At 34.8% G+C, this 27039-nt stretch overlaps 1 protein-coding gene across 1 annotated transcript in view; it reads right to left on the minus strand.

The window, feature by feature from the left end:
• Window positions 1-6186: 6186 nt before the first annotated feature.
• smc3 (structural maintenance of chromosomes 3) overlaps window positions 6187-27039 on the minus strand; it is a 38627-nt gene continuing 17774 nt past the window's right edge. Inside the window, exons 13-29 of the mRNA XM_073843823.1 lie at window positions 25601-25814; window positions 23584-23687; window positions 23238-23337; window positions 22644-22804; window positions 22416-22557; window positions 20191-20341; window positions 19960-20112; window positions 19145-19296; window positions 18875-19033; window positions 15224-15331; window positions 15031-15139; window positions 14699-14946; window positions 10735-10947; window positions 10448-10636; window positions 10187-10364; window positions 6775-6881; window positions 6187-6618 (exon numbers count right to left, since the gene is read on the minus strand). Of these exons, the coding sequence (XP_073699924.1) occupies window positions 6547-6618; window positions 6775-6881; window positions 10187-10364; window positions 10448-10636; window positions 10735-10947; window positions 14699-14946; window positions 15031-15139; window positions 15224-15331; window positions 18875-19033; window positions 19145-19296; window positions 19960-20112; window positions 20191-20341; window positions 22416-22557; window positions 22644-22804; window positions 23238-23337; window positions 23584-23687; window positions 25601-25814 (2560 nt within the window). The 3' untranslated portion in view covers window positions 6187-6546. The remainder of the gene's footprint in view (window positions 6619-6774; window positions 6882-10186; window positions 10365-10447; window positions 10637-10734; window positions 10948-14698; window positions 14947-15030; window positions 15140-15223; window positions 15332-18874; window positions 19034-19144; window positions 19297-19959; window positions 20113-20190; window positions 20342-22415; window positions 22558-22643; window positions 22805-23237; window positions 23338-23583; window positions 23688-25600; window positions 25815-27039) is intronic.

Raw genomic sequence — 27039 nt, forward strand, 5'->3', positions numbered from 1 at the left:
AACAATAGATAGAATGATAGAATGACAGAAAGATAAATTAAACAGGTAGAACGATAAATTAAACATAAATAGAACAATAGAATGATAGATAGAACGACAGATCACAAATTAAACAGATAGAACGATAAATTAAACAGATAGACCGATAGATAGAACGATAGATCACAAATTAAACAGATAAATAGAATAGATAGAACAATAGATAGAATGATAGAACGATAGATAGAGTGATAGACATATAGACAGAAAAACAGACCAAACCAGTATTTGCAAACAGTCCTGACATTTTTTTGTGGGTGAAGATAATCATGACCATTTTCAAGTAGGACTCTATAGAAGCCATTTGAGTTTATATTTCAAAACTCTGAATTCTCGCAATTCCTACAAGAAAAAAATAAAAAATAAAAAAAATAACTCGTCATTCTCTTTTCTGATCGGCTCAGAATCACAAGTTTACATCCCACACTTTTGTTTTTTTTTCTATTTCCTCAAAATTGACAAACTCACTATTGTTAAATTAAATCGAGTTACAAAGTCCAAACTACGAGATATAAACTTATTTTGCTGTATAGTTTGTTAGGATAGGACAATATTTGAATATCTGGAATCTAAATATTGAGACAATTCGCCTTTAAAGTTGTCCAACTGAAGTTCTTATCAATGCATATTACTAACTAAAAACTAAGTTCTGATTTATTTAAGGTAGGAAATTTGCTAAATATCTGCATGGGACACAATCTTTACTTAATATCCTAATGATTTTGGCATAAAAGAAAAATAAATCATTTTGACCAATTTTTGGCTATTGCCACTTAAGAGTGGTTTTGTGTTCCAGGGTCACTATATAATATATGAGCATAAAGAATTGTTGATTAGTTTATCACTCTCATGCCTGTTAAACGAATCAACGGCAAATGCAGAAGATATCAATTAGACTCTTTCTGACACCCCCATTAACCACCTGCAAACAATCCCGCAGTATTCCTGACCGGCAGGAAAGCAAATCTGCTTCAGGGATTGACTGACACGAAAACAAGCTCTGAACAAAATGTTCCACATTAGCAGGACAACTGCACAGAGAAAACCCTCAGAAAAAGTCGTAACCACAATGACAGGTGGAGCCGCGCATGAAAGAGCTCATATAACGCTTCTAAGACTTACCGAATTACTATAATCAACAGACGAAAATCCGTCAGAAAATCATTTAAATACATTCTAATATAAATTTTGTTCAGTTTAAACTGTGAATTACATAATTGCATCTAATAGTTGTCTTTGAAAGATGCTGTGGTGCAAATAATGACTTACAGAGGGAAAAAAAAAAGGGAATGTATATCTATTTTTAGCCAGTGTTAGTAGTATAAAAAGTTTATCTTCTAAAAAGGGCAGAAAGCAACACCCACAAATTAGCACCCTCGCTCATTAGACCTGTGCTAAGTCATGATGTTGCCCCTTTGCACTAGATCGCTGTTCAGAGAGAGAGGAAAAAAAAAAAAAAAAAAAAAAGCCTGGGCCACAGCTGCGAATGCCATTCATTATGACTCCCACTATAAGACCCAATGTTTATGCCATGCTGGATGTAAACGCTCAGCGCTCACTCATCAGCAAAGCAGTAATGGTTAAAGAGTGCATATAACATAACACTGTTATTCAGAGTGAAAACTCAACTCCAGTTTAAGGTGTGATCGGCGGGTGATTGGCAGGTCCTATATGACCTCGTAAAATCGCTTTAAAAAAGGAACAAATGCAGTTCCTACTTAAAATGGCAAGTTGTAAATGCCTTTTCACACAGGGTTGAGGCTCTGTGATGGTTTAAGGGAGTATAAATGGAACGGGAATGGCACAATGACGCCTCAGCGAGTGGTTATATGTGGAGCTCGTAGTTGCTGGGTCAAGTTTGAAGGATCTGCATGTTGTGAAATTTACAGCTAATTAAATATGGAAGAGGTTTTCCTTTAACTTCATTGTATGAGATTTGAGTTCTTTGCAGACACTTTCTTTTTGTGTGCAACAACCATAGAGGAAGTTAGGAAGTGTTACAAAAATAATAAAACATAATAAACCCTGTCTGTACTTGTGCTTTTGATGTGTATTATTCTATTGCTGGTGGATTGCACTATAATAAACGCTTTGATTTTGTGTTGAATCGGAAAAAAAGGCCCATTTTTGAATGAATTGTCCCAATGTGATTTGGAATTTTTTAGTTTTAACCTAAATGATATGAGAAACTGCACATGAAAATAGTTTGTTTTATGAATTCAATTGATTTACATTTTTATATTAAATGAAAAAAAACAAACAAAAAAAAAAAAACGTATTTTTTTTTTTCATGCAGTCATTTATTTTTTTTTTACTTTTTTTTAAAAGTACTTTTCTTTTATGCCAAAAATTAGATGTTAGGTAAAGATCATGTTTCATGAAAACGTAATTTCTGATTAGTTATATGCATTGATAAGACCTTAATTTTGAGAACTTTTACATTTTCTCAATACTTTTTGCACCCTCAGACTCCAGATTTTGTATCTCGGCCAAATATTGTCCTATCCTAACAAATCATACATCAATGGAAAGCTTATTTATTCAGTTTTTTGACCCTTATGAATCAAGGGTCACAAAAGAAAATTTAAAACAATTTATAGATATGGTATTCTGCTTTGGTTTTCTACAGAAATAATATGAAATTGCTGCTATTATTTTTTATATATTATTTATTTATTTATATTTGCATTTCATTTGCAGTTCTTGTTTTTCTTTTAAGTAAAAGTGACTTTTCTTAGCAAAGTCCTTATTTTTACCTTTTAAAAGACTCAAATTACTGTGTCTGGAATAAAATAGCAGACCCCTTGGTCTTACTAAGGCTTATTTAATAGCAAGAAATTAATTTATAAAAAACAAAAATTTAAAGGAGGCCCGTTGTAATTTTTATTTATTTATTTATTTAAATTGCATTAATCATTTTTACAAATTAAATTTGAAAAAGTGTTTAGGTTTATTTTATGATAGATTTTCATATACACTCTTAAACATAAAGGTACTTCACGATGCCATAGAAGAACCTTTTTTGTCTAAATGGTTCCATAAAGAATCTTTAACATTAATAATGAACAAACGGTTCTTTATTACGCAAGAGGGTTCTTTAGATTAAAAAGTAAGAAAGAGATGGGTCTATGAATAATAATAATAATAATAAATCAAAATACTGAGAAAATCGCCTTTAAAGTTCTCCAAACTAAGTTCTCAGCAATGCATATTACTAATCAAAAATTAGGTTTGAATATATTTACGGTGGGAAATTGACTAAATATCTTTATGGATCATGAGCTTTAATGTCCTAATGATTTTTGGCACAAAAGAAAAATTGATATAGTGATTTATTAATTTAATGTATAGAAACATGTAGACATGTCAACATCTAAGAAATAAAACATATGTATCTGCAGAGCTGGGTAGTAACTGATTACATGTAATTTGTTTTATGTAATCAGATTCCAAAAATTAAGTACTTGTAATTAAATTAAATTACATTTTTAAATACTTGCAATCAGACTAGTTACATTACATATTATTTACACAATTATTCATAATCAATTGATTTTCCCCAATTCCTCATTTTCACCTTTTTAAATGTTCTTTTTTAAACTAGCCTACTGCTTATATACATTCAGAAAGTCTTCACGTTTTGTGGATTATCATACAAAGATCAGTCACTAGACGGGTCACGACAGCTTTCGACCACTTATTTACAAAAATCACTTCAGATCTAAGTAGTGTTTCAACATTGCATCAATATTGATGAACATTGATTTTTATTAGAATTACTACTCTGTAGGTTAACCATGTATTTCTATATCGTTGGAAGGTACATTTCATTTATTTTCATTGTTAGTGTCTTTTCAGTTATTTAAATGACTTCACATTTCCAGATTCAAAATTTTGTATTTAAAACATTAATCTCAACATGAATTTTTGAATTTGATTGCCACCTCTAAGCCTCATTAAACATATGAAAATACAGCTACAAGCCACTTTTGTGTTCTTCTGTGCCACCTCTGTAGTACAAATACATTTTGTTAATACTGATTTGTATGATAACTTATTTTACTTGTACTTATTCTGTTGTTTTAATTGTAAAAAGCTTATAAAACATATATATAAATATTTTTTTTTTACATAAAAGACGACACTTTTAAAGGTCCTCTGCAGGCCTTTGTTGATGTGTAATGTACATTAGCTCAGGATTTCTCAGGGTTTGAACTTCCAAAATGCAGTTTAAATTTACAATTTATATACAATATAATCTCAAGCGCTCTTCTTGCCGAGCTAGAAAAGATGAGCATTTGAGGTTAAAAAGTATATAAATTGTAATTTTTTTTTTTTTTTTAGAAAATAACCCATCGTTTTGCTAGATAAGACCCTTCTTTCCTCGGCTGTGATCGCTTAGAGTCATTTGAAGCTGCATTTTAGAAGTTCAAACTCGGGGGGGAGGGGGACACCATAGAAGTCCATTATATGGAGAGAAATCCTGAAATGTTTTCCTTATGACTGAAGAAAGAAAGACATGAACATCTTGGATGACAAGGGGGTGAGTACATTATCTGTACATTTTTGTTCTGAAAGTGAACTACTCCTTTAAGTCCACTGTCTCCTTCCAATTATCAGAAATTTTCTAATTCATCTCCTGATTTCATATGAAGCTTTTAGTTGACGTCACTATTGTGACCAACTTTATTGTTAGGGAATTGTAAAAAACTAGAGTACAAATGGATACAACTACTTAATTTAATAAGTATACCATGATTGACAACATGTGGTTTGATAACTAATAGCAGCCATTATAGCAATTATTCATGACAATTGTCACTGGTGTTACCTTCCTTATGGATAAATGTAAAAAACCTAAAAAAAAAAAAAATCAAAAGGTAATTTAATAATGTGGTCTAAGTTTAAAAGTTAAAAAAAGAAATACATTTTAAGACATCTTGCCATACCAAAAGTGGACGTTTCTGTAGAATGACCCTTTTATTATTATTTTTTTTAAATGCCCCAAAAAAGATGCTGACCACATGGGCAGCTGAACGTTATGTTGTACTCATCCCATGACAGTAAAGTGCTTAAAAAGCCACTGAGACAGCAGCATCTGTTCTCCCAGCAGGCCGCAGCTCACAAAACTGACAAGTTTAATGGGACCCTAACACTGTTCACACACACAGACAGAGTCAAGGCCACACGGAAAGACCAAGTGCTTATAGGTTTGACACGGCACCTGTCAGACAACAAATTAACTTGTGCGTCGAACGACTGTAAAGCAGAGACAGATTTATGCGAGGTTTATCGAGGCCTCGCCGTGATTATGGGGTGGTTGATTATGCCGAGGGGCTGCTCTAGGTCGCGAGAGAGCCATTCTGGCAGAGACGAGCGCGTGAGCAGTTAAGAGACGAGAGACGGACGGGCCCAAAGGACTCTTGGACCGGTTTAGCGATCAGCTGAGCCGATCTGGCAGATAAAATTGCATTTGTGTTGCTGGCAGATGGAAAAAGGATCCAATTTCCCCTCAACGTTTCAGTGAACATGACTCACCTTCAACAGAACGACTACAAGCCTATTACAGACAAGCACGCTCGTTTCCAAAGCCTTATCTCCACACGCCGAGACACTAGGATAGAAAACAATGACAGAAGTGTTATAAAATAGAAATGGGTATTTAAGTGTATATTTTACCTTGAGTTTTATGCCATAGGAGCTTATCGAATGATTAAAAAGCACATAAAAACACACAAATATAGAGTCTGTAAAAAAAATAAATAAATAAATAAATAAATAAAGTACTTACATGCCCAAGTCAAAAGCAGCCTCCAAGTTGATTTTTCCTTGCACAGCTCCATGATGTAATAACATCAAAAGAGTAAAATATATGACACAGCGCCCTCTAGTGGCAAGAAACCAGTGTGTGTTGATAAAGACCAAGGTTATTTTATTCTTTTTGGCTAACAGAAAACACATTAAAGACTTTAAATCACAATGAGCTAAAGAAACCAACAAAAACAATGATAAAAACATTTAGGCTCATTCGGAAAACTACAAAACAAGCCGTTTTCATATATCGCTTAAAAAAAGGGTAGTACTAAGGAACAGCTCATGCTGGTTTAAAGTAGTGAGAAAGAAAGAACTGGTGCCGAATGACTTTAACATAAACCTACCTGTGTATTCAGGTCTACTTATGTTTCCTCACGGAAGCTTAACTCTGAAACAGAGCGACTGAACGTCCTCGACTTTAAATAACTCGGGCTGAAGCAGGTGTAAAGCATGGCACACTTTGTTAAAATACTGAAAAAACATGTTCAGTGTTTTATCCTTGGAATACAAGAATCAACGAAGAGGAAAGAAAATATAAAATAACTGTAAAACAACAATTAGTCAGTATATCCTGTTTAGAGTACAAGAAGAAAACGTCGCGTTCATTCCAACTGGGCTTTTAAAAGGAAACACACCAGTTGAGACGGGGGTGAGAAACGAGGAAATGACTGATGGCTGTGTATTGTTTCTCTCTTAGCCGTGAGTGGTGTCGTCCTCCACAAAGTCCTTCGCCTGCTCTGCTGAGATCACATCGATGTGACTCACCTATCGAACACACACACAGAAATTAGTAAGTCTTGGGATCTCATCTGTGCAGCTTCGACTCGACAAGACTTCCATTTATAGTCAAATTTCTGCGCTGAAGACTCATTTGCATTTGCTAATTGCTTGGCACATCTGAGTGTTAATGATGGCTGTTACCTTGTTTCTGAATTTGACGCCGTAGAACTTGTCGGCTGACTCCAGCAGCTCCGGTCTGAAGGTCGTGGTGATGAACTGAGCGTGTCCAGCCAGCTCCACGATCATGTCTGAAAGACAAAACAACATTTTGATACAATAAAAGACTGCATCTAATTCACTTACAAGCAGAAGCTTGTACGTTTTTTTTTTTAAAGCAGTAACATTTTAATCAAGTCGAAATAAAGAAAACATGAGAAACAAAATAATTTTGTAGTGAAACAACAAAACGTTGAAATAACATGGTGGTGAAAAAAACAAAACCCTGTTTGTAGTGGAAAGAGACAACCATTTGTTTGTAGTAAAAACAAAAAGACACTCGTAGTGAAAAACATCTAGTTTGTGAAACAAGGTGAAAAAAAACAAACAAACAAAAAACTAAATGTGAAAAGAAAAACTGAAACGTGAAAAAAAATATTTTTTGGAGAAATCAAACACCTAATGGAATTAAAATATTTGTGAGAATTACAAACGTGAAAAAATGTGAAAAATTTGTGGAAAAAAACGTGGTTAAAACAGAACATCTTTTAGTAAAAACAAAAGACATTTACAGTGAAAAGCTTTTTTTTTAAGTAAAAAATAAACGTGAAAAGAAAAGAAATTGTGAGAAAACATGAAAATCTATTTTTTTTGTGAAAACAACAGATGTGTCTAAATCAGACAATTTAAGGAATGTAAATAACTGTGATAGAATTACATATGAATAGAAAATTATGAATGTGAAAAAGAGAAAAACTAAACCTTTTTTGTAGTGGAAAAGGACAACATTTTGTTTGTAGTAAAAAAAAAGACATTCGTAGTGAAAACATTTTGTAATGAAAAACATTTACTTTGTAGTGGATAAAGTAAACGTGAAAAGAAAAAACTACGCTTTGTTTCTCACACTTTTAGTGAAAAAGCATGTTGAAATCAGGCACTTGAATGCAAATATAAACGTGAATAGACAAAAAACTTGTGAAAAGATAAATGTGAGAAACAAAATGTAAAAGTTTTTAGTGAAAACAAAAACATGTCGAAATCAGACACTTAAGAAAAAATATAAAGCTGGCGAAAATAAAAAAGTGAAATAAAAATGTGAGAAACAAACTGTTTTTTTTCATGTTTGTAAATCAAACACCTAATGGAATTAAAATATTTGTGAGAATTACAAACATGAAAAAAACTGTACAAACATGTAGTGGAAACAGAACATCTTTCAGTAAAAATAAAAAAGACATTTATAGTGAAAACAAAACATTTTTTTAAATGAAAAAAAAAGTAAACGTGAAAAGAAAAAAAAATGTGAGAAAACACGACAATGTATTTTTTTGTGAAAAAAAAAAACGGTCTAAATTAGACAATTTAAGGAACGTAAATAATTGTGATAGAATTACATATGAATAGAAAATTACAATACGAAAATAAAAAATTGTGAAAAAGAAAAACTAAACCTTGTTTGTAGTGGAAAAGGACATTTTGTTTGTAGTTAAAAACATTTACTTATTACTAGGGATGCACCGATACCACTTTTTTGGAAAACGAGTACGAGTACGAGTACTTGCATTTCAGTATTTGCCGATACCGATACCGAGTACTTAATAAAAACATGATTTAAATTTACAGGTAACAGCTTTAGTCATATAATTTATCAAAAAAACAAACAAGGGACTAGTTTGGAATTAAGAACATTTATTTAAAATGAAAAGCATGTTGTATGCAACATATTACAGAATAATTATAGAAACAAATTTAAACAATCATGGGCGTAAATCCCTCCGTCTAAAAAATTATTAAAAAAAAAAAAAATCCCACTCTCTATTGTGAAAAATATATATGTATACCTACAATACTCATGTAAGTAGAAAAAAAAAAAAAAACGCAAAAAATGCATTTAGAAACAGTTGAGTTTCCCCCTCCCCTTCCTCACAGTGGTTTGGCCCACTGCCTGCTCTACACACACGAGTCAGGTGTGTGGCTGCGGCTCAATAAATGTTGAACTCCAGCAAGTAGGGTATTTTATTAACTCTAAATAAAGCGATTCTCTTTAATGTAGTTGATGTAGACTCATTCATAAATTGGTTGCGGCAAAAATGCTGATTAGCGTCACCGATGTAATTTTCAATGAATCTGCAATATTAGCGATTAAAAGATTACTTATCTAGTTAACGTTTGCTTGTTTACCATAGCTTGTTGCATAATGCACTGCAACTAACACGAGTTGCAAGAGTTTGCAGCAGCATGTGTTGTGTTTGTTTAGAAGCGTGTGTAAACTCTTTGTACGTTACTCGTTGTGTTGGGATTTTAGGTGCTTGATTAAATGACTTGTGTTAAATGCGCTACATTTTGAGCCTCCTCTGGACAATTTCGCTGAGCAGAATTTGCAGTCCGCCTTTGTTTTGTTGTCGTCTTCATTCACTGCCTCGCCTTCTCCCCGCTCTGAGCTGCAGCCGGGGTCTGGGGGCGGGCACTCTGCGCCTGTGATTAACCCCTTACACGCCGCTCAAACATGGACATTTCTCATACTGTGGTATCGATCCCCGGTATCGGGGGACTTTTAACGAGTACGAGTACTTTAGAAAACGTGGTATCGAGGCCGATACTAGATACCGGTATCGGTATCGGTGCATCCCTAGATCCCATGTCTGCAAAACTAACATTTTAAATGAAATATTGATAGCTAATCGATATCGAATCGAAATCATAAAAATAAGAATGGAATCGCCAAATTGGTCACAATACCCAGCCCTACAAATGACAAACAAAACGTAATTTTTTCAGTGAAAACAAAATGTTAAAGAAAGAATTACAAACATAAAAAAAAGGTTGTAAAAAGAAAACGTGGGAAAAACCTTCGTTTGTAGTGGAAAAAGACAACATTTTGCTTGCAGTAAAAACAAACAAAAAAGCCATTCGAAAAACAAAACATTGTGAAAAAAACAAAAATAAACATTGTGGAAAAAAAACGTGAAAAGAAAACAAAATGCCATGAAAACAAAAACTGAGAAACAAAATGTAAACTTTTTACATTAAAAAAGTGTCAAAATCAGAGTTAAATTAATGTAAATATTTGTGACAGATACAAATTGTGAAAAAATTGTGAAAAAAAGCTAAAAATTAAACATTTTGTTTTTAGTAAAAAAATAAAATAAAAAAACAACAACATTTTGTCTGTTGTTAACATCAGAAACTTAAAGAAACTGCAACATTTATGGTAAATTCATTTATTTATTACTAAAACTGGATAATTTTACATGTACGCTGCTTTTTCTTTTGTTAACTGTTGTGGTGATGTAACAGTTTATTTTTGGCCAAGTCTTTTTTCCCTCTATTAAACTGACTTTCAGTAGCTGAAATGTTAGTGCATCTCTAAGGTCAACAATGTATTAACTGATAGTACCTGACACTGCTTTTCTGTGCTGGGCGTCCAGAGCCTGGTCGATTTCATCAAACAGGTAGAAAGGAGCAGGGTCACATTTCTGGATGGCAAAGATGAGAGCCAGAGCCACCAAAGACTTCTGACCTCCAGAAAGCTGCTGCATCTCTCTCATCTCTCCCTGTTTGCCAGTGAACGACACCTGACACACAAACACACGACTGGTCAAATATCAGCATGTAATAACAGCATATGCAAAAATGGGATTCTCCGTTATCTCCTTACCCTGATGCCCACTCCAGTGAACTGGTCTACACTGGGCACGTTGCTCTGGGAGGAAGATCCCCTCTCGCTGTCTCCTCCCTCGCCCTCGTCCTGAGACTGGCCACCTTCAGTGTCGCCCTTCTTCATCACCAGAGTGGCTTTACCGCCAGGCACCAGCTTCTGAAATACCTCGCTGAAATTCTTAGACACCTGCAGAGAGACAAAGATATTAAACAGGATACAGAACATTTTAAACACTTCTAACAGGAAGTTATATCAGGTTGAGTAGGTATTTCTTAAAGTCATACCTGTTTGAAGGTGAGCTGGATGGCCTCGTATTTGCGCAGCTCCAGGACGTTCATGAGCTCCATGATGGATTTGTATCCTCTGTCCAGCTCTTCCTGCCTCTTAATCAACTTCTCTTTCTGCTCTGAGAAATTGACAAACTGGTCCAGGGCTTTTTTATTCACATGGCTGTACTTCTTCAGCTCTGTGTTACACTGCTCCAGCTTCCTGAACAACTACACACACAAAAAAAAGACACGTAAATAAACACGTAATTGATGAGATAGCATGAAGCCTCTAAGGGGACATGGTGATAGAAAATAAAATAGAAGGAAGACTTCTATTCAAATGCTTTTACGTTCTCTCACTCCCCTGATAATCTTTTCACATTATTTTCAAGCAAATGCAGATGCTGAAGGAAACATGAAAATTTTGTGAGCAAATAAATTTTGCAAGAGAACGCAGTTTCTCATAGGAATCCAAAAGTTTTGTGAGCAGATGCAATGGTTTTAAAAAAAGTGAAAGCAATGTTTCTTGGGAGAAATGTGACAATTATGTGAGTGAATGCAAATAATCTTAAAGTTTCTGAAGGTAAAAAGAAAACTTTGTATGCAAATACAATGGTTATCAAAGGAATGTAAAGATTTTGCGAGTTTAGGCAGTTTCTTGAAGTAATGAAACAACATTTTGTGAGCCAATGCAAAGATTCTTGTGGAATACTAAAGTTTTGCAAACAGTGTAAAAAAAAAAAATAGCGTGCACGGAAAAACGTAGAGAGACAATTTTCCAAGAAAATACAAAGCTTTTCTGGTAAAAGCAAAAATTTTGCAAGCAAATTATAAAACATTGTGTTAGCCTGCAACATTTCTGAGGCAACATGAATATTTGCAAGGTTCGTAAGGTTTCAAGAAAAAGAGAATATTGTGCATGTGAACAGGTTTTCTGAGGAATATAAAATTGTGGGCGAATATAAAAATGTGCAATTTTATGCAAAGTTTCACATAAAAGAAGATTTTGCATGTGGACGCAAAGGTTTTCAGGGGAATGTAAAAATTATAAGAGAATGTAAAAATTTTGGAAGCATATACAGTTTTATGAGGGAATATAAACATTCTGCATGTGAATGCATAGGTTTCCAGAGGAATGTAAAAATTGAGAGTTTATGCAAAGTTTCCAGGGGTAATGAAAATATTTTGTAAGCAAATGCAAAGATTCTTAGAGAATACTACATTTTTGCAAACAAATGTAAAAATGTTGCGAATAAAAGTTTTTCAAGGTAAAGAGGTAATTTTCCAAGTAAATACAAAGGTGTTCAGTAAAACGCAAAAAGAAATGGAAAAAACTGCTTAATTTTTTTTTTAGGGAACATGATGTATGTTTGTAAGGTTTCTTGAGGGAAAGATCATATTTTAAGTATGAACGCAAATATTTTTAGTGGAATGTAAAGATTTTGTGAGCGATTGTAAAGATTTTGCATGTTTATGCAGTTTGTTGAGAGAATATAAAAATTTTGCATGCAAGTTTCTTGGGGTATTTTGTAAACGAATGCAAAAATTCTCAGGGTTTTGCAAGTTTTGCGAGTAAATGCAAAGTTTCTCAGGGTAAAGACAATTTTCAGAGAAAAGTCTGTGCAAAGTTTTTTGGGAAAATGAAAACATTTTGTGAGCGAATGCAAAGATTCTCTGGGAATGTGAAAGTTTTGCAAGCAAATGTAAAACGTTTTGTCAGATTGAAAAGATTTTGAGTAAATACAAAGGTTTTCAGGAAAATGCAAAAAAATTGCACTGAAAACATGCAAATGAAAAAAAATGTGCAAGTTTGCAAAGTTTGAGTGTTGCAAGATTTTCAGGGGAATGTAAAAATTTCATAAGCAAATGTAAACATTTTGCAAGCTTACGCAAAGTAGTTTAAGGGTATATTAAATTTTGCATGCAGATACATAAGTTTTCAGAGAAATTTGCGCATTTGTGCAGTTTCTTGGGGTAATGAAAACTTTTTGAGGGAAAAAGAAAATAGAAAAAAAGAAAAAAAAAGTGTTTGCAAGGTTTATATTTTGGTAGAATATTTTGTATGTGAACGCAATGGTTTTTGGGGGAAAGTAAAAAATTTATAAGAGACTGTAACACTTTGGGAATATAAAAATTTTAAAAGGGAAAAGCATAGATTTTCAGAGGAATGTAAAAATGTTCACTTTCACCAAATATAAAGTTTAAGGAATACTAAAGTTTTGCAAGCAAATGTAAAAATTTTGCGAGCTAACTCAAAGTTTCTCAAGGTAAAAAGACAATTTTCCAAGTAAATAAAAAGGGAATTGAAAAAACTGCATACATTTCCAAAGGTTCTAAGGGAACAAAAAAATTCTGTGAGTGTTTGCAAGTTTTCTTGAGGGTAAGAGAATAGTTTGTGTATTTTCAGGGGATAGTAATAATATTTGAGGAATTTTTGAGGAAATATAAAATATAAAAATGTAGCTGGTTTTCAGAGCAATTAAAAATTGTGCGAGTTCACGCTAAGTTACTTGGGGTAATAAAAAAAAAATCTTAATCGAATGCAAAGATTTTTGGGGAATACTGAAGTTTTACAAGCAAATGTAAACATTTTGGGAAAGAACACAGTTTCTCAAAAGTAAATACAAAGGTTTTCAGTTAAATACAAATATTTTGGCGAATGAAAAAAAAACAATGTGCAAGTTTGCAAAGTTTCTGAGGGAAAGAGTATAGTGAATGCAAAATTTTTCAGGGGAATGAAAACATTTTGTGAGCAAATTTTTAAAAATGTGCAAGTTTATAAGTGTCTTGAGGAAACAAATTTTGCATGCAAATGGCAAAGTTCCTCAAGGTAAAGAGACAATTTACCAAGTAAATAAAAAGGTTTAAGGAATTTTAAAAAAATGCATACGTTTGCAAAGGTTCTGAGGGAACATGAAAATTCTGTGAGTGTTTGCAAGTTTTCTTGAGGGTAAGAGAATAGTTTGTGTTTTCAGGGGATTGTAAAAAAAATTGAGAAAATATAAAAATTTTAATAAAAAGCAAATTAAATAAAACTGTTTCTAAGGGAAAGAGTATAGTGAATGCAAAAAATTTCAGAGGAATGAACATTTTGTGATTTTGCAAGTTAATGCAAAGTGTCTTGAGGAAATATTAAAATTGTGCATGCAAATGTCAAAGTTTATCAAGGTAAAGAGTAAAGGCAAGTTTCTTGGGGGAATACCAGTTTTGCAAGCAATGTAAAAAGCTTATGAGCAAATGCAAAATTTCTAGAGGCAATGAAAACCTTTGCAAGCAAATGCAAAAAAACACTCAAGAGTTTCCAATATCTCTTATTTTTTCCATCACCACATCACATCCCCTTTAGAAGTTCTACAGAATAGAACAGTTACAAACTAAACACAGATTGGGATCAGCTCCTAATTATCAGTTTGCAAACTACAAAATCACTTAAATTCATGCAAGTCCCACTTCTGCAACTGCAGGAAAGAAAATTCCAGAAGACAGCTAAAGAAACACAAAAAGAAATGGCACAATTCAACCTCCCTCCTCAACTCCACGTACTCAAGTTCACCAAGAAAGGGTAAAAAAAAAAAAAAACAAGAGCGCAGGCATGGGGTAATGAAGAATGAGTCACCTCTGTGTAGGAGGGCTGACACACAATAGAGCCCCTGACTAGAGCGGTGAAGAGAAAGGAGGAAGATCAACTAAGAGAACGAAAATGAGAGCCAGGTGGGAGGGCTGCGAGACTGGAGGGGGATGAGAGGGAAATCTAAAGCCAGAAATGAGCCGAGGAGGAGGCAAGAGATTCTGCAAGGGCACCCGGTCATGTCATGGTCATGTACGATTGCGTAACACTGGTTTATGACCTCATTTGCGACAGGCTTTTTGTTCTGAGCGAGGAGGGAAATACGGTTTAATATCATTCTAAATGAGTCACAGGAAATTAGACAGAACTTTTAACTAAAGTGGAAAAAGCCTTGGTTAATGGTTATCATACCTGTTTGAGCGTAAGCGTCTGGTACTTTTCAAAAGCCTCCTGCGGCAGGGAACCCAGCTCACGGATCTTCTTCATGCATTCCTCTTTCTTTTTCAATAACATGCCCTGTCTGTTGGTCATCTTCTCCAGCTCCTTGGTGTCGTGGTTGATGGCTTCGTTCTGCTCCTTCTCGATGTTCTTCCAACGCTCCATACTTTTCTGGTGGTCCTTTATTTCCACCTCCGTCTTATCGATGAGAGTGTCCAAATCTGAAAAAAAGAGATTATAAACAAAATGCAGGACAGAAGTAGGGCTTTTTAAGAAAATAAAGGCCTATTTGAGTCTTCACTTACCCTCCGATCGAGCCATAGTGTCTTTTACGCGTTTATTAATGCCATCCAGTTCTGACGTTGTCGCAGTGAGAACGGTTCCTCCTTCAGTTTCTCTCAGCTCATTCAATTCCTACACAAACACATACTTATTTTTTTTTACTGCACTACATGACATTGTTTCATAAAGGTTATACTGCTAAAAAGGTATCTTTACCTGCTCAACTTGGTCGAGACGTTTGCGCAAGTTCTCGTTGAGGTACGTCTCCACCCTGGTCATGATTCCCTCCAGCTTAATTCTCTCATTCAGCAATTGTCTGTTGTCCTATAGCAAAAACAGGCCACACATGAAAAACGAACATCTTTAAAACTGAACACATGGCTTTTGGCCCTTCAGTCTGGGGTCAGTTAATCGTTTATTAAAAACAACAATTTAGACTAAAAACAGAACATGTGGCTTTTGGCCACATGAACGCACATCTGAAGGAATAAATACATCTCATATGCATATGCTTCAATGCTAAGCCTGTCTGAGAATACAAAAGCAGACAAATTAGCAAACCAAATTGAAGGGCATACGAAAATAACAAAGGCTAATGATGTGGGCCGGTTATACAACATTTAAAGTAGCTTTTCAATTGTCTGCTGTGTGTGTCGTGTGTCGAGCTGGAGGTGGTAAAGAGTTGCAGCTGTGGCTTCAGGGATAATTCACTGTAACGTCACTAATCAAATCGAAATTGACGATTAATTTTGGTTCACATCTGATGGTCAGTGAACAGTCCATGTTGCCATCTGTACCTGCTGGTAGGGCCAGGCAACTCAGTGGGTTTTATTTCCAAATACGTTTTGGGCAATAATGGAGACAAACAATGGTTTATTATATTTTCTATTTTTATATTTTGTATGCTTTTTATTTTATATTTCAAGGCAATATGCTGTTTTCAAAAATCAATTTGTAACAGTTAATAATTGACCAGGGCTGTCATTAACAGCTGTTTTGGTAAACAAGTAATCTGTTGATTATTCTGACGATTAATCGGATAATTTTTGTAATTGAATAATTTGCTGAATATTTTTGCAATCAAGTAATTGCAAAGTCATTAACAACTATTTTAGCAATCGAGTAATCTGACGATTATTCTGACGATTAATCGAGTAATAGGATAATTTTGTAATCTGCCGATTATTCTGATGATTAATCGGATACTTTTTGTAACTGAATAATTTGGTTATTTTTTTTGCAATCAAGTAATTGCAAAGTCATTAACTATTTTGGCAATCGAGTAATCTATCGATTATTCTGACGATTAATCTGATACTTTTTGTAACTGAATAATTTGTTGTTTGTTTGTTTTTTTTCAATCAAGCCATTAACAACTATTTTGGCAATTGAGTAATCTATCGATTATTCTTATGATTAATCGAGTTATCGGATAATTTGTAATTTCTCGATTATTCTGATGATTAATCTGATAATTTTTGTAACTGAATAATTTGTTGATTTTTTTTTTTCTTTTTTTTTTGCAATCAAGTAATTGCAAAGTCATTAACAACTATTTGGACAATAATCTTCTCGATTATTCTGGCGATTAATCGGATAATTTTTGCAATTGGATAATTCCTTGCAATTGATTACTTTAATGACCAATCGAGTAATCTGTTAATTATTCTGACGAATAATCAAGTAATTCAATAATTTAGGTAATCAAGTAATCTGTCGTTTATTCTGACGATTAATCGAGTGATTGAATAATTTTTTCTGTTTTTATATTTTGTATGCTTTTTATTTTATATTTCAAGGAAATATGCTATATTTTCAAAATCAATTTGTAACAATTAATGATCAACCAGGGCTGTCATTTGGCAATTGAGTAATCTGTCGATTATTCTGACAATTAATCAAGTATTTGGATCATTTTTGTAATCAAGTAGTCTGTCGATTATTCTGATGATTAATCGGATAATTTTTGTAAGTGAATAATTTGTTGAATATCTGACGATTAATCGAGTAATTGAATAATTTAGGTAATCAAGTAATCTGTTGATTATTCTGAAGATTAATCGAGTAATTGAATAATTTAGGTAATCAAGTAATCTGTTGATTATTCTGAAGATTAATCGAGTAATTGAATAATTTAGGTAATCTTGGGGAATACGACAGTTTTGTGAGCAAATTTTAAAAATGAGCAAATGCAAAATGTCTAGGGGCAATGAAAACATTTGCAAGCAAATGTAAAAACACTGATATTGAGTTTCAAATACACTTCTCTCTTATATTATAACAGAATAATTTGTTGATTACTATGATGATCAATCGAGTATCAATCAGATTTTTTTGTAATCGAGATTTTTATATTTTGTAATCGAGTGGGTTGTAATCGAGTAACCTGTCGATTATTCTAAATATTAATGAAGTAATCGGATAATTTTTGTAATTGAATAATTTGGTGATTACTCTGACGATCAATCAAGTAATTGGATAATTTTGGTAACAGTGTATCCTGACGATTAATCAAGCAATTGGATAATTTAAGTAATCAAGTAATCTGTCGATTATTCTAGCGATTAATCAAGTAATTGAATAATTTAGGTAATAGAGCAATCTGTTGACTGTTCTGATGATTAATCTGACGATTTTTGTAACGTAAATGTAAAACTTGTGAGAGAATGCAAGTTTTGCAGGGAACACTGAAGTTTTGCAAGCAAATGGAAAAAATGGAAAAAAAAAGAGAATGCAAAGTTTCTCAAGGTAAAAAGACAATTTTAAAAGTAAAGGCAGATGCTCTCAGGGGAATGTGACAATGCAAACAAATGCAAAAGTTTCCTGGGTGAATACAACAGTTTTCAAATGCAAAATTTCTAGGGGCAATGAAAACATTTGCATGCAAATATAAAAACATTGATATAGAGTTTCAAATACACTTCTATATCAGATTGAATAATTTGTTGTTTACTCTGATGATCAATCGAGTAATTGGATAATTCTGGTAACTGAGTATTCTAACGAATAATCAAGTGATCTGTTGATTGAGTAATCGGATACTTTTGGTAATGTAGTGATCTGTGATTTTTCTGATGATTAATCAGGTAACTTTTATTATTGAATAATTTGTTGATTACTCTCACGATCAATCGAGTAATCTGATAATTTTTTGTAATAGTACTCTGTCGATTATTCTTACTATGAATCGGGTAATTATAATTAATTTGTATAAGGTAATATAAATAGATACAGAAATAAAGTATCAAAGGTAAGTAATCATGGTTTTACTTAATAAAACTGTTGATATACATAATGTATTATAAACAATAGAGCTAATGTACATTACACATAACAAATGCCTGCAGATGGCGCCAACAACTTTTTTTTTTTTTTTACACTTGTTTACTAATCCTTGTTTAATATCGACTAAACAACATAATTGAAATGTCCACTTAATCTTTAATATTTGGCTATTTCTTTACAACAAAAATGCTGCAGCCACTCTCAATCCTTGAATATGTGGACATCAAAACGCATAAACTCAAGAGTGACGATTTGAGCTTTTATTTTGAAATCGCAATGAACAGTTAGCATTTTGAGAAAGATATTGATGTATTCATCTTTGTTTGTGTAGGTTAATAAACGATTTACCTTCCAAATCTGATTAAATGGCAGACATTGCGTTTCCAGATAAACGTTATAGTAAACCCAAGCTAACAACAACATGCAGTTTCAGACATGCGCCACTTCCGGTGTTTTGCCGGTTACTCGACACAGGCATAATGCAATCAAGGATTTAAAAAAAAGAGTACTCAAACTGATTCAAGGAATTGAAACAGCCCTATTATTGACAACATGATTTTTGTGTTAATTGTGTTGTTGAACCTGTTGCAGCTGTCTGATCTCATCGTTGAGGTCGTCCACTCTGCGCTGGTCTTCTAAACTGAGCTGAGAGAGTAGGTCTGTTCCCAGCTCTGCTTTCAGAGACTCCCGTGTGCTCTCCATGGCGTGCAGACTGGCCTCTAGACTCTGAAGACTGCGTTGCTGGACAAAACAACAGAGAGAAATCAAATTAAAGATATTGTACACAAATAATATAACTGAAAATAATTGCAGTTCTAGTATTAATGCCTGAAGCAGAGTAGCATGGTTTACCTTGGGCATAAATGTTTTTTCTGACTGCTGTCTCTTCTCCTTTAGCATCTTCATCTCAGACAGTATGCTGTCTCTGGACGCCTTGAATTTCCTCTGCTGAGTCTCAATTTGCTGCATCTGATTCATCAGCTGGTCAATTTCATTGTTGATACGTGAAGAACCGAGTTAAGGAGCAGACAAGAACTCTCTTCTTGCTTATGTAATTTTTATAGCATTATTTTTATATTATAGTATTTATTCAATGGTAATACTCTTATTTTTATAATTTCAGATTTTGTTTTTCCTATTTAACTTTTCTATTAAAAAAGAACAATAACACTGCTTTTTGAAATACTAAAAATATATTCAAAATCCGATTGAACTAAATCTGCTTATCTCAGCTGTGCGAATATTTTGACAAGCTGTTGAACACTTTTTTTTGGCCTGTTTTTGCTGAAGCTGAGCAATGATTACATCATTTTAGCTCTGAATTACTCACAGAGTATGAACCACACAAAACCAATGTGAACTGACCAAAAACTTTAAATGAACATCACTCGAAACCTTGAGAATCACATCCACCAATCTAGACACACAATGTCTCATCCCTCTATTCACTAAAATAACACCACGTGTGCAGCTAACACATGACCACGCACACGTTAATAACTAGCTGACTCATTCTGTGATCCTCTGTGACCTTGTGTCAACTAGGCTGATTATACCAGAATGCTCTACTGGTCAAGACAAACACAATTAGGACCCAACAATCAATTCGATTTCACGCTACTGCATCACAAGTAAGCCTGTGTTTGAGGTCTATATGAGGAGGATATGTTCAATGTTTCTACGCAGGTTCTCGTTGAGTTTGGCCTCCAGTTCTCCAAGCTCCTCCTCTGCCTTCCTCATGTCCTTCTGCAGCTCCAGACGGGACTTACGCGTGTCGTAGTAGCCACCGGTCAGAGCACCACGATGACTCACCTGATCACCTGATACACCAAAACAAGGGTTTAGAAATCATATGGATTAAACAAAAGAAGTACACAAATAGGACAGTGCCAGTTTACCTTCCAGAGTGATGCAGTCCATGGTGAAAGCTCGAGCCAGCTGAGTGGACACTTCCATACTGCGGCAGATCAGTGTCTTTCCAAAGACGTGTTTGAAGGCCTTATCGAAGTTCGAACTGTAACGGAGCTTGCTGATCATGGGGATTGCATCCTACAGCAAATGTAGAGAAGAATCAGAGGCTATTTTCATAGATTTCTTTTTAACAGAATCACAAAAATGTAAAATGCAGAATTAAGATTTAATAATTAATCCCTAGTTTTAGGTAAATTGTGACCTTGTTGTATTACTACTTTGTTTTTAGTAAATTAAATCATTTAACTGAAGTAAAGCGAGGGTATGAATTTGTACAGTATGGCCACAATTTGACTAAACAAGGGAATAAATCAGTAAAGCATGGCCACGATTTATTAAAACCAGGGAACAAATCAGAACAACATGGCCATGATTTACTAAAACGATAGAATGAATCAGTACATAGCCACGATTTACTAAAATGAGTAAATAAATCACTACAGCGTGGCCAGGATTTACTAAAGCGAGAGAACGAATCAGTACAACGTGGCTACAATTTACTAAAACGAGGGAACAAATAAGTACGCGGACACAATTTACTAAAACTAAAGAATAAATCAGTACGGCGTGGCCATGATTTACTAAAACCAGGGAATGAATCAGTACAACATGACCACGATTTACTAAAACAGGAGAACATATCAGTAAAGCCTGGTCACGATCTACTAAAACGATAGAGCGAATCAGTACAACGTGACCACGATTTAATTAAACGAAGAAACGAATCAGTACAGTGTGGCCACGATCAAGTAAACAAGAGAGTGAAACAGTACAACGAGACCACGATTAGGGTTGCAAAAATGTGGATACATTTCTAGTAAATTTTAGAAACATTCCAGAAATTTTGGGAACTTTCCAGGATTTTTGGAAAGTTTCCATATATTTACTGGAAATTTTCCACCCCTTCCTCTTAACAGAATAACAAAAAATATTCTGCATTTTTTTTAAAGATTTAATAATTAATCCCTAGTTTTAGGTAAATTGTGGCCTTGTTGTATTACTACTTTGCCACAATCTACTAAACGATAGAGCGAATCAGTACAACGTGACCACGATATACTAAAACAAGAAAACAAATCAGTACAGTGTGGCCACGATCAATTGAAAGAGATAGCAAAACAGTACAAGGGTTGCAAAAACGTGGACAATTTCTAGTGAATTTCAGAAACAGTTCAGAAATTTTGGAAAGTTTCCAGGATTTTTTGGAATCTTCCTGGGATTTTTGGAAAGTTTCCAGATATTTACTGGAAATTCACGAGGGAACGAATCAGTACAGCGGGCCACAATCTACTAAAACGAGAGAGCGAATCAGTAGAGCATGGCCAGGATTTACTAAAACCAGGGAACAAATCAGTACAGCGTAACCACGATTTTCTAAAATGAGGGAACGAATCAGTACATCGTGGCTAGTACAAGCATGTGACAGTATTAAATTTTCATGTTTAATTGCTAAAGCTTTTATCAGTGTATACAGTATTATCACATTATTGAAAAAGTGTTGTCAATACAGCAGAAAAAGAAAACTTACATAAATAAATCCAATAATAATGTATAATAATGATAAGTCTCAATTTTTTTTCAGTCTTAAAATAAACAAAATAATAATAAAAATATATGAAGGAGAGGACTTGGGTTTGTCCATTGGGAGTTGAATGGATGGTGTAAAGTGGGTATTCCTTGCTGAATATGGACTTTTTTTGGTCCAATATTTCTCTTTGGGGAATAACAGACTCACAAAGAAGTCAATTTCAAACTAAACAGCTCTCTGTTGCTTAGTGTGTTGAATTTGCGTGGCCAGCTTGAATGTGACTAAAATCTGTGTGTAGATCTTTTTCACCCTCATGACTGGACTGAAATGACTAAATGTTTGCCAAGTAGCAGTCAGCGTGACTGCGCCTATTGTACTGAAAAATGCGTATAATCAGTTTCAAAATAACAGACATAACCACAGATCCTTTCTTCTGTATTGTGACACATTCAAGTGAAACATTACTTTCTGGTATTTCATTGAAGGTTGAGTTTTTGATTAAATATTATGAGCTCAAAAATGTTTTAAAAACAATACAGATGAATGGTTCACAATAAGATCAAGAAAAGATGCATTTAGGAAATTCAGTGCATTTGAAACGTCATTTCAGTAGTGTACGCTTACGTTAGTCTCAGGGTAAGCTGTGTCCCTGACGTCCAGTTTGCTGAGGGGCAGGAAGGTGACCTCTCCAGGCAAGTTCATCTTATTAAACTCCATCAGAATCTTGGTGCTCACTTCATCCGTTTCCACAATGTGGTAAAACAACCTGAACAAACACCAGCGCGCACACACTCCATCACTCTCAGTGCACATATTAAGCAGAAAACATTAGTAATAATCAATGTGTCTGACCTGGTGCCAGCAGTCACCTCCACACAGGTGTAGAAAGCAGGTTCGCACTCAAAGTTGTTCATGACGATGCCGTGATAACCGTTGATGACGTGCTGGTTGATGCCCTTCCGACGGAAATGCTCCAATACTTTATTAATGCTGTCGATGCCATTCAGAATAGCCTGGAGAAAAAGCAAAACTCTGTGTTTCAAAGTTTGTATTTTCATTTCAAGCCAAGCTGATGATCTGTAGTTCTGAAAAATCCCACTTTTATCTACACTGGTATGTATTTTTATAACGTGGGAGAGTTGCTATAATTAGTGACTGACTCAGTCCATGAGAAACGATTCAGCGGCCAAGTTAAGTTTAGTAGATGTTGTTCAGTTCAGATGATACACAGTGAACCAATGTGGGCGGCATTTTTATGTGATTTTAAATACATACACACTGGTTACATACAATGAACTCTGAGGTAGGTTTGCACGATTATTCGTAAAAAAAAACTGAAATCATAATAAGTGATTATCAAATATCAAAGGCTATGATTTAATCGAAATAAAATCATCAACATTCATAAACGTGTTCAAAACACGTCGGTCTGTTTTGGTTTCTAACCTTTCCGGTGGCTGCTCGCAGTAGCTGTTGTTTCTTCTCCAGGTCTTCTCGTTTGGCTGCCAGCGCCTGCTGTTCTGCGTTCTCCTCTCTCCACAGGTAGCTGCAGGAGGAGGGACACGGACACACCAGTCAGCCCTGGCTCAAAAACGCTACGTCTGGCTTCAGCGGGAGACCCTATTCTATAGCCCATCCGTCAAGCCTCATCGTGCTGCGAAACCTATGGCTCGTGGATTATTAATAACTAAAATGCCAGGTGAGGAGGGGAACAGCTCATACAGGTAATAAGAAAGGGTGGGACGTTGGAAAAATGGCCCAAAGCCAGACATTTTCTCATGATGGATCTTACTTTCTTTCACTCTGAAGTTCATCCTTGCGGTTCTTCACCTCGTAGTACTTCTTGTCCAGCTCCTCCACTCGAGTCTTCACTTCGTTCAAGTCTTGGTCCAGTTTCTGTGGTTGGGAAGAAATGTTAAAGGTTCAAAAACATCTAATTCACCCAGAAGTTCACTTGTCCTCAGGCCATCTAAGATGTAGATGAGTTTGCCCTTTCATCAGAATGGATTTGGAGAAATTAGAGATGCTCCGATCAGCATTTTTGGGGCCGATCACCGATTACCGATCACCAAGATCATGATCTGCCGACTGCCGATCACTGCCGATCACAGAATGGCAGGGGAATGGGAATCTTTGATCTATAATCTAGCAGAGTTTGCACCATTTGTAGAAATGAAACTAACTCTAAATTAACTATGTTGAAAAAAAAAAAACCTCTAGAAATAGGCTACAGTCAAGATCTTGAAGAACCACCAAGTTAGGGTTGGAGACGATAGTATCGTGTATCGACAATAGTTAGAGATATCGCCAGTTGCTGATGCCTTCCCTGCTGAAAAAAAAAACAGCATATGCTGCTTAGGTATGTTTTGGTGCTGGGATGCTGGTTTAAGCTGGTTTATGCTGGTCCTTTGCTGGTTTATGCTGGTCATGTTGCAGGTCAAGGACCAGCATTAACCAGCCAAAGAACCAGCATGAACCAGCAAAGGACCAGCATAAACCATCTGTCTGTATATAGGAAACATAACCATTCACCTCAGTAACATCTATATGCGTTCATTAGAATTACGATGCGATAAAATGGCGCTAAACATACGCACGTGAATTACACGCGCACCGTTTCTCCTCATTCTATATGGACTGAACTACAACATGAACTGATGACAACAATCAGACATACAGCGGTATTGCAATATGACGGCTATAGAAAGATGCATTCATTTACATTCAAGCACGCACATTCACCACTCAAAATGAAACCGAAAGTATACTTTAACTTCTCCGGCAAAAGTACACTCAGCGCTCTGTACACGCACAACTTAGTCACATGCCCAATAACAAGACTACCCTTACAAAACTAATAAAGAATTTAGTACTCATGTTGCATGTTGCCACTGGTAAGCTCCGTTCTGCTGTTGTTTACCTAGGCGCCGTGCATGCACGTATGAAAAAGTTGCGCGAGTAATTTACGTCAAGTGATCGGCTTTTTTGATCGGCGCTTTTGGGGTTCGTCGATCAAGCTATTTTTAGCCAAAATCGGCCGATCATGATCGGTTGCCGATCAATCGGAGCATCACTAGGAGAAATGCAGCATTACATCACTTGCTCACCAATGGATGTGAATGGGTGCCGTTAGAACGAGAGTCCAAACAGCTGATAAAAAAAATAAAAAATCAAATCACAATAATCCACAAGTAATCCACATCACTCCAGTGAATCAATTAATATCTTGTGAAGTGAAAAGCTGTGTGTTTGTAAGAAACAAATCCATCATTAAGGTGTTTTAACTTCAAACCATCACTTCTGGCCAAAATATGAGTTTATAATCCATAGTAATGCTTCCTCCAGTGAAAATGTCCATCTCCTGCTGTCTTCTCACATCAAAAACCACCCACATATTTTTTAGGAGCTGTTTTTTTGTTTGTAAACTGTGCTTGATCTGAGCATATTTCTCTCCTGATTCAGAAGAGACGACTTTTTCACTGGATAAAGTTTCTTAAAAACCATGCATCTTTTCACTTCAGAAGATGTTAACTGATGGACTGGAGTTGTGTGGATTACTTGCGGATTATTGTGAGGTTTTAATCAGCTGTCTGGACTCTAATTCTGGCGGCACCCATTCACTGCAGAGCATCCATTGGGGAGCAAGTGCTGCTGTATTTCTTTAAATCTAATGACAAACTTGGTTGAGTACATTTTTGATCAATTTCTCATTTTTGTATGAACCATTCCTTTAAAGTATAATTGCTGCCCATAAAACTGGCAAACGTTGCACTTCATCTGTTCAGCACCAAATGTAGCCCAAATCTTACACTGTACTGTTCCAGGTTTCTCTCTTTATTGGCTTCAGTGTCCTCCAGATCTTTGTGGATGGCAGCGATCTGCCGTTTCTTGTCGTTGATGGCTTGATCCAGAGACTTCAGCTCTTTCTTGATCCATTTGTCTCTCTCTTCTTTAGAGGTGAACTGACTGCCTCGGCCTTGTTTGGCATACAGGTCTGTTCGCTCTTGTGTGGCTTGAGCCAGTCTGAAAAACACAAACAAAACAAATGACTCCAGAACAAAACATACTTTAATTATTAGTTAAAGACAAGAAAAGCATTTGTAATGCATTTATCCTGCTTAAAATGATATTTTGTAAATCAATTAAACTATTTGTGCATACATAAAAAGTGAAGGGACTTGATTCAATGCACACGGATGTGACTGGATCATGAAAAACGGGCAATCGAAAATGAAAAAAAAAAAAAAAAAAAAAAAAAGTCAACTGCTTAAAAAAAATTGCTATTTTGATAAACTCTTTCAAAATCTACAGTTTATAAATGAATAACGTAGTAGTGGTGGCAATAAGCAAATTATGATTTTGAAAGACTGTGACAAAGAAAATTAGGTATTGGAAAGAAAAAAAAGCAGCAAGCATTTCAATACAGTTGAAGTCAAAAGTTTACATGCACCTTGCACAATCTGCAAAATGTTAATTATTTTACCAAAATAAGAGGGATCATAAAAAACTGCATGTTTTTTTTTTTTTTTTAGTGCTGACCTGAGTAAGATATTTTACATATAGTCCACAAGAGAAAACAATTTGTAAAAATGACCCCGTTCAAAAGTTTACATACACTTGATTGACAACTGTGGGACTCATATGCAACTATTACAGAAGGTTCAAAAGCTCACTGATGCTTCAGAAAGAAAAATGATGCATTAAGTGCCAGGGGTGAAAACTTTTGAACAGAATGAAGATGTGTACATTTTTCTTATTTTGCCCAAATATATATATATATATATTTTTTATTTAGTACTGCCCTTCAGAAAATACAGACGATAGTAACATGTCTCCCAGAAAACAAAATGTTAAATTTACCCTAATCTTCACTTTTAAAAAGTTTTCACCTCCTGGCTCTTAATGCATTGTTTTTCCTCCTGAAGCATCAGTGAGTGTTTGAACCTTCTGTAATAGTTGCTTATGAGTCCCTCACTTGTCCTCAGTGTGGAAAGACAGATCTAAAAATCAGTCATTGTCGGTTCAAATACACAAAAATGCAGAAAGACCAAAGAATCTGTGGGTCCTGAAGGATTTTTCTGAAGAACAGCAGGCAGTTTAACTGTTCAGGACAAACAAAGGACTCAAGAACAACTATCACTAAACAAAAAAACAGCGCTGTGGATCATTCAGGTAACAACATAATATTAAGAAAGAACAGTATGTAAACTTTTGAATGGGGTCATTTTTAAAAATTCAACTATTATTT

The sequence above is a fragment of the Garra rufa genome, chromosome 7 (genome assembly GCF_049309525.1).
Source record: "Garra rufa chromosome 7, GarRuf1.0, whole genome shotgun sequence".
In the NCBI taxonomy this organism is placed as follows: domain Eukaryota; kingdom Metazoa; phylum Chordata; class Actinopteri; order Cypriniformes; family Cyprinidae; genus Garra; species Garra rufa.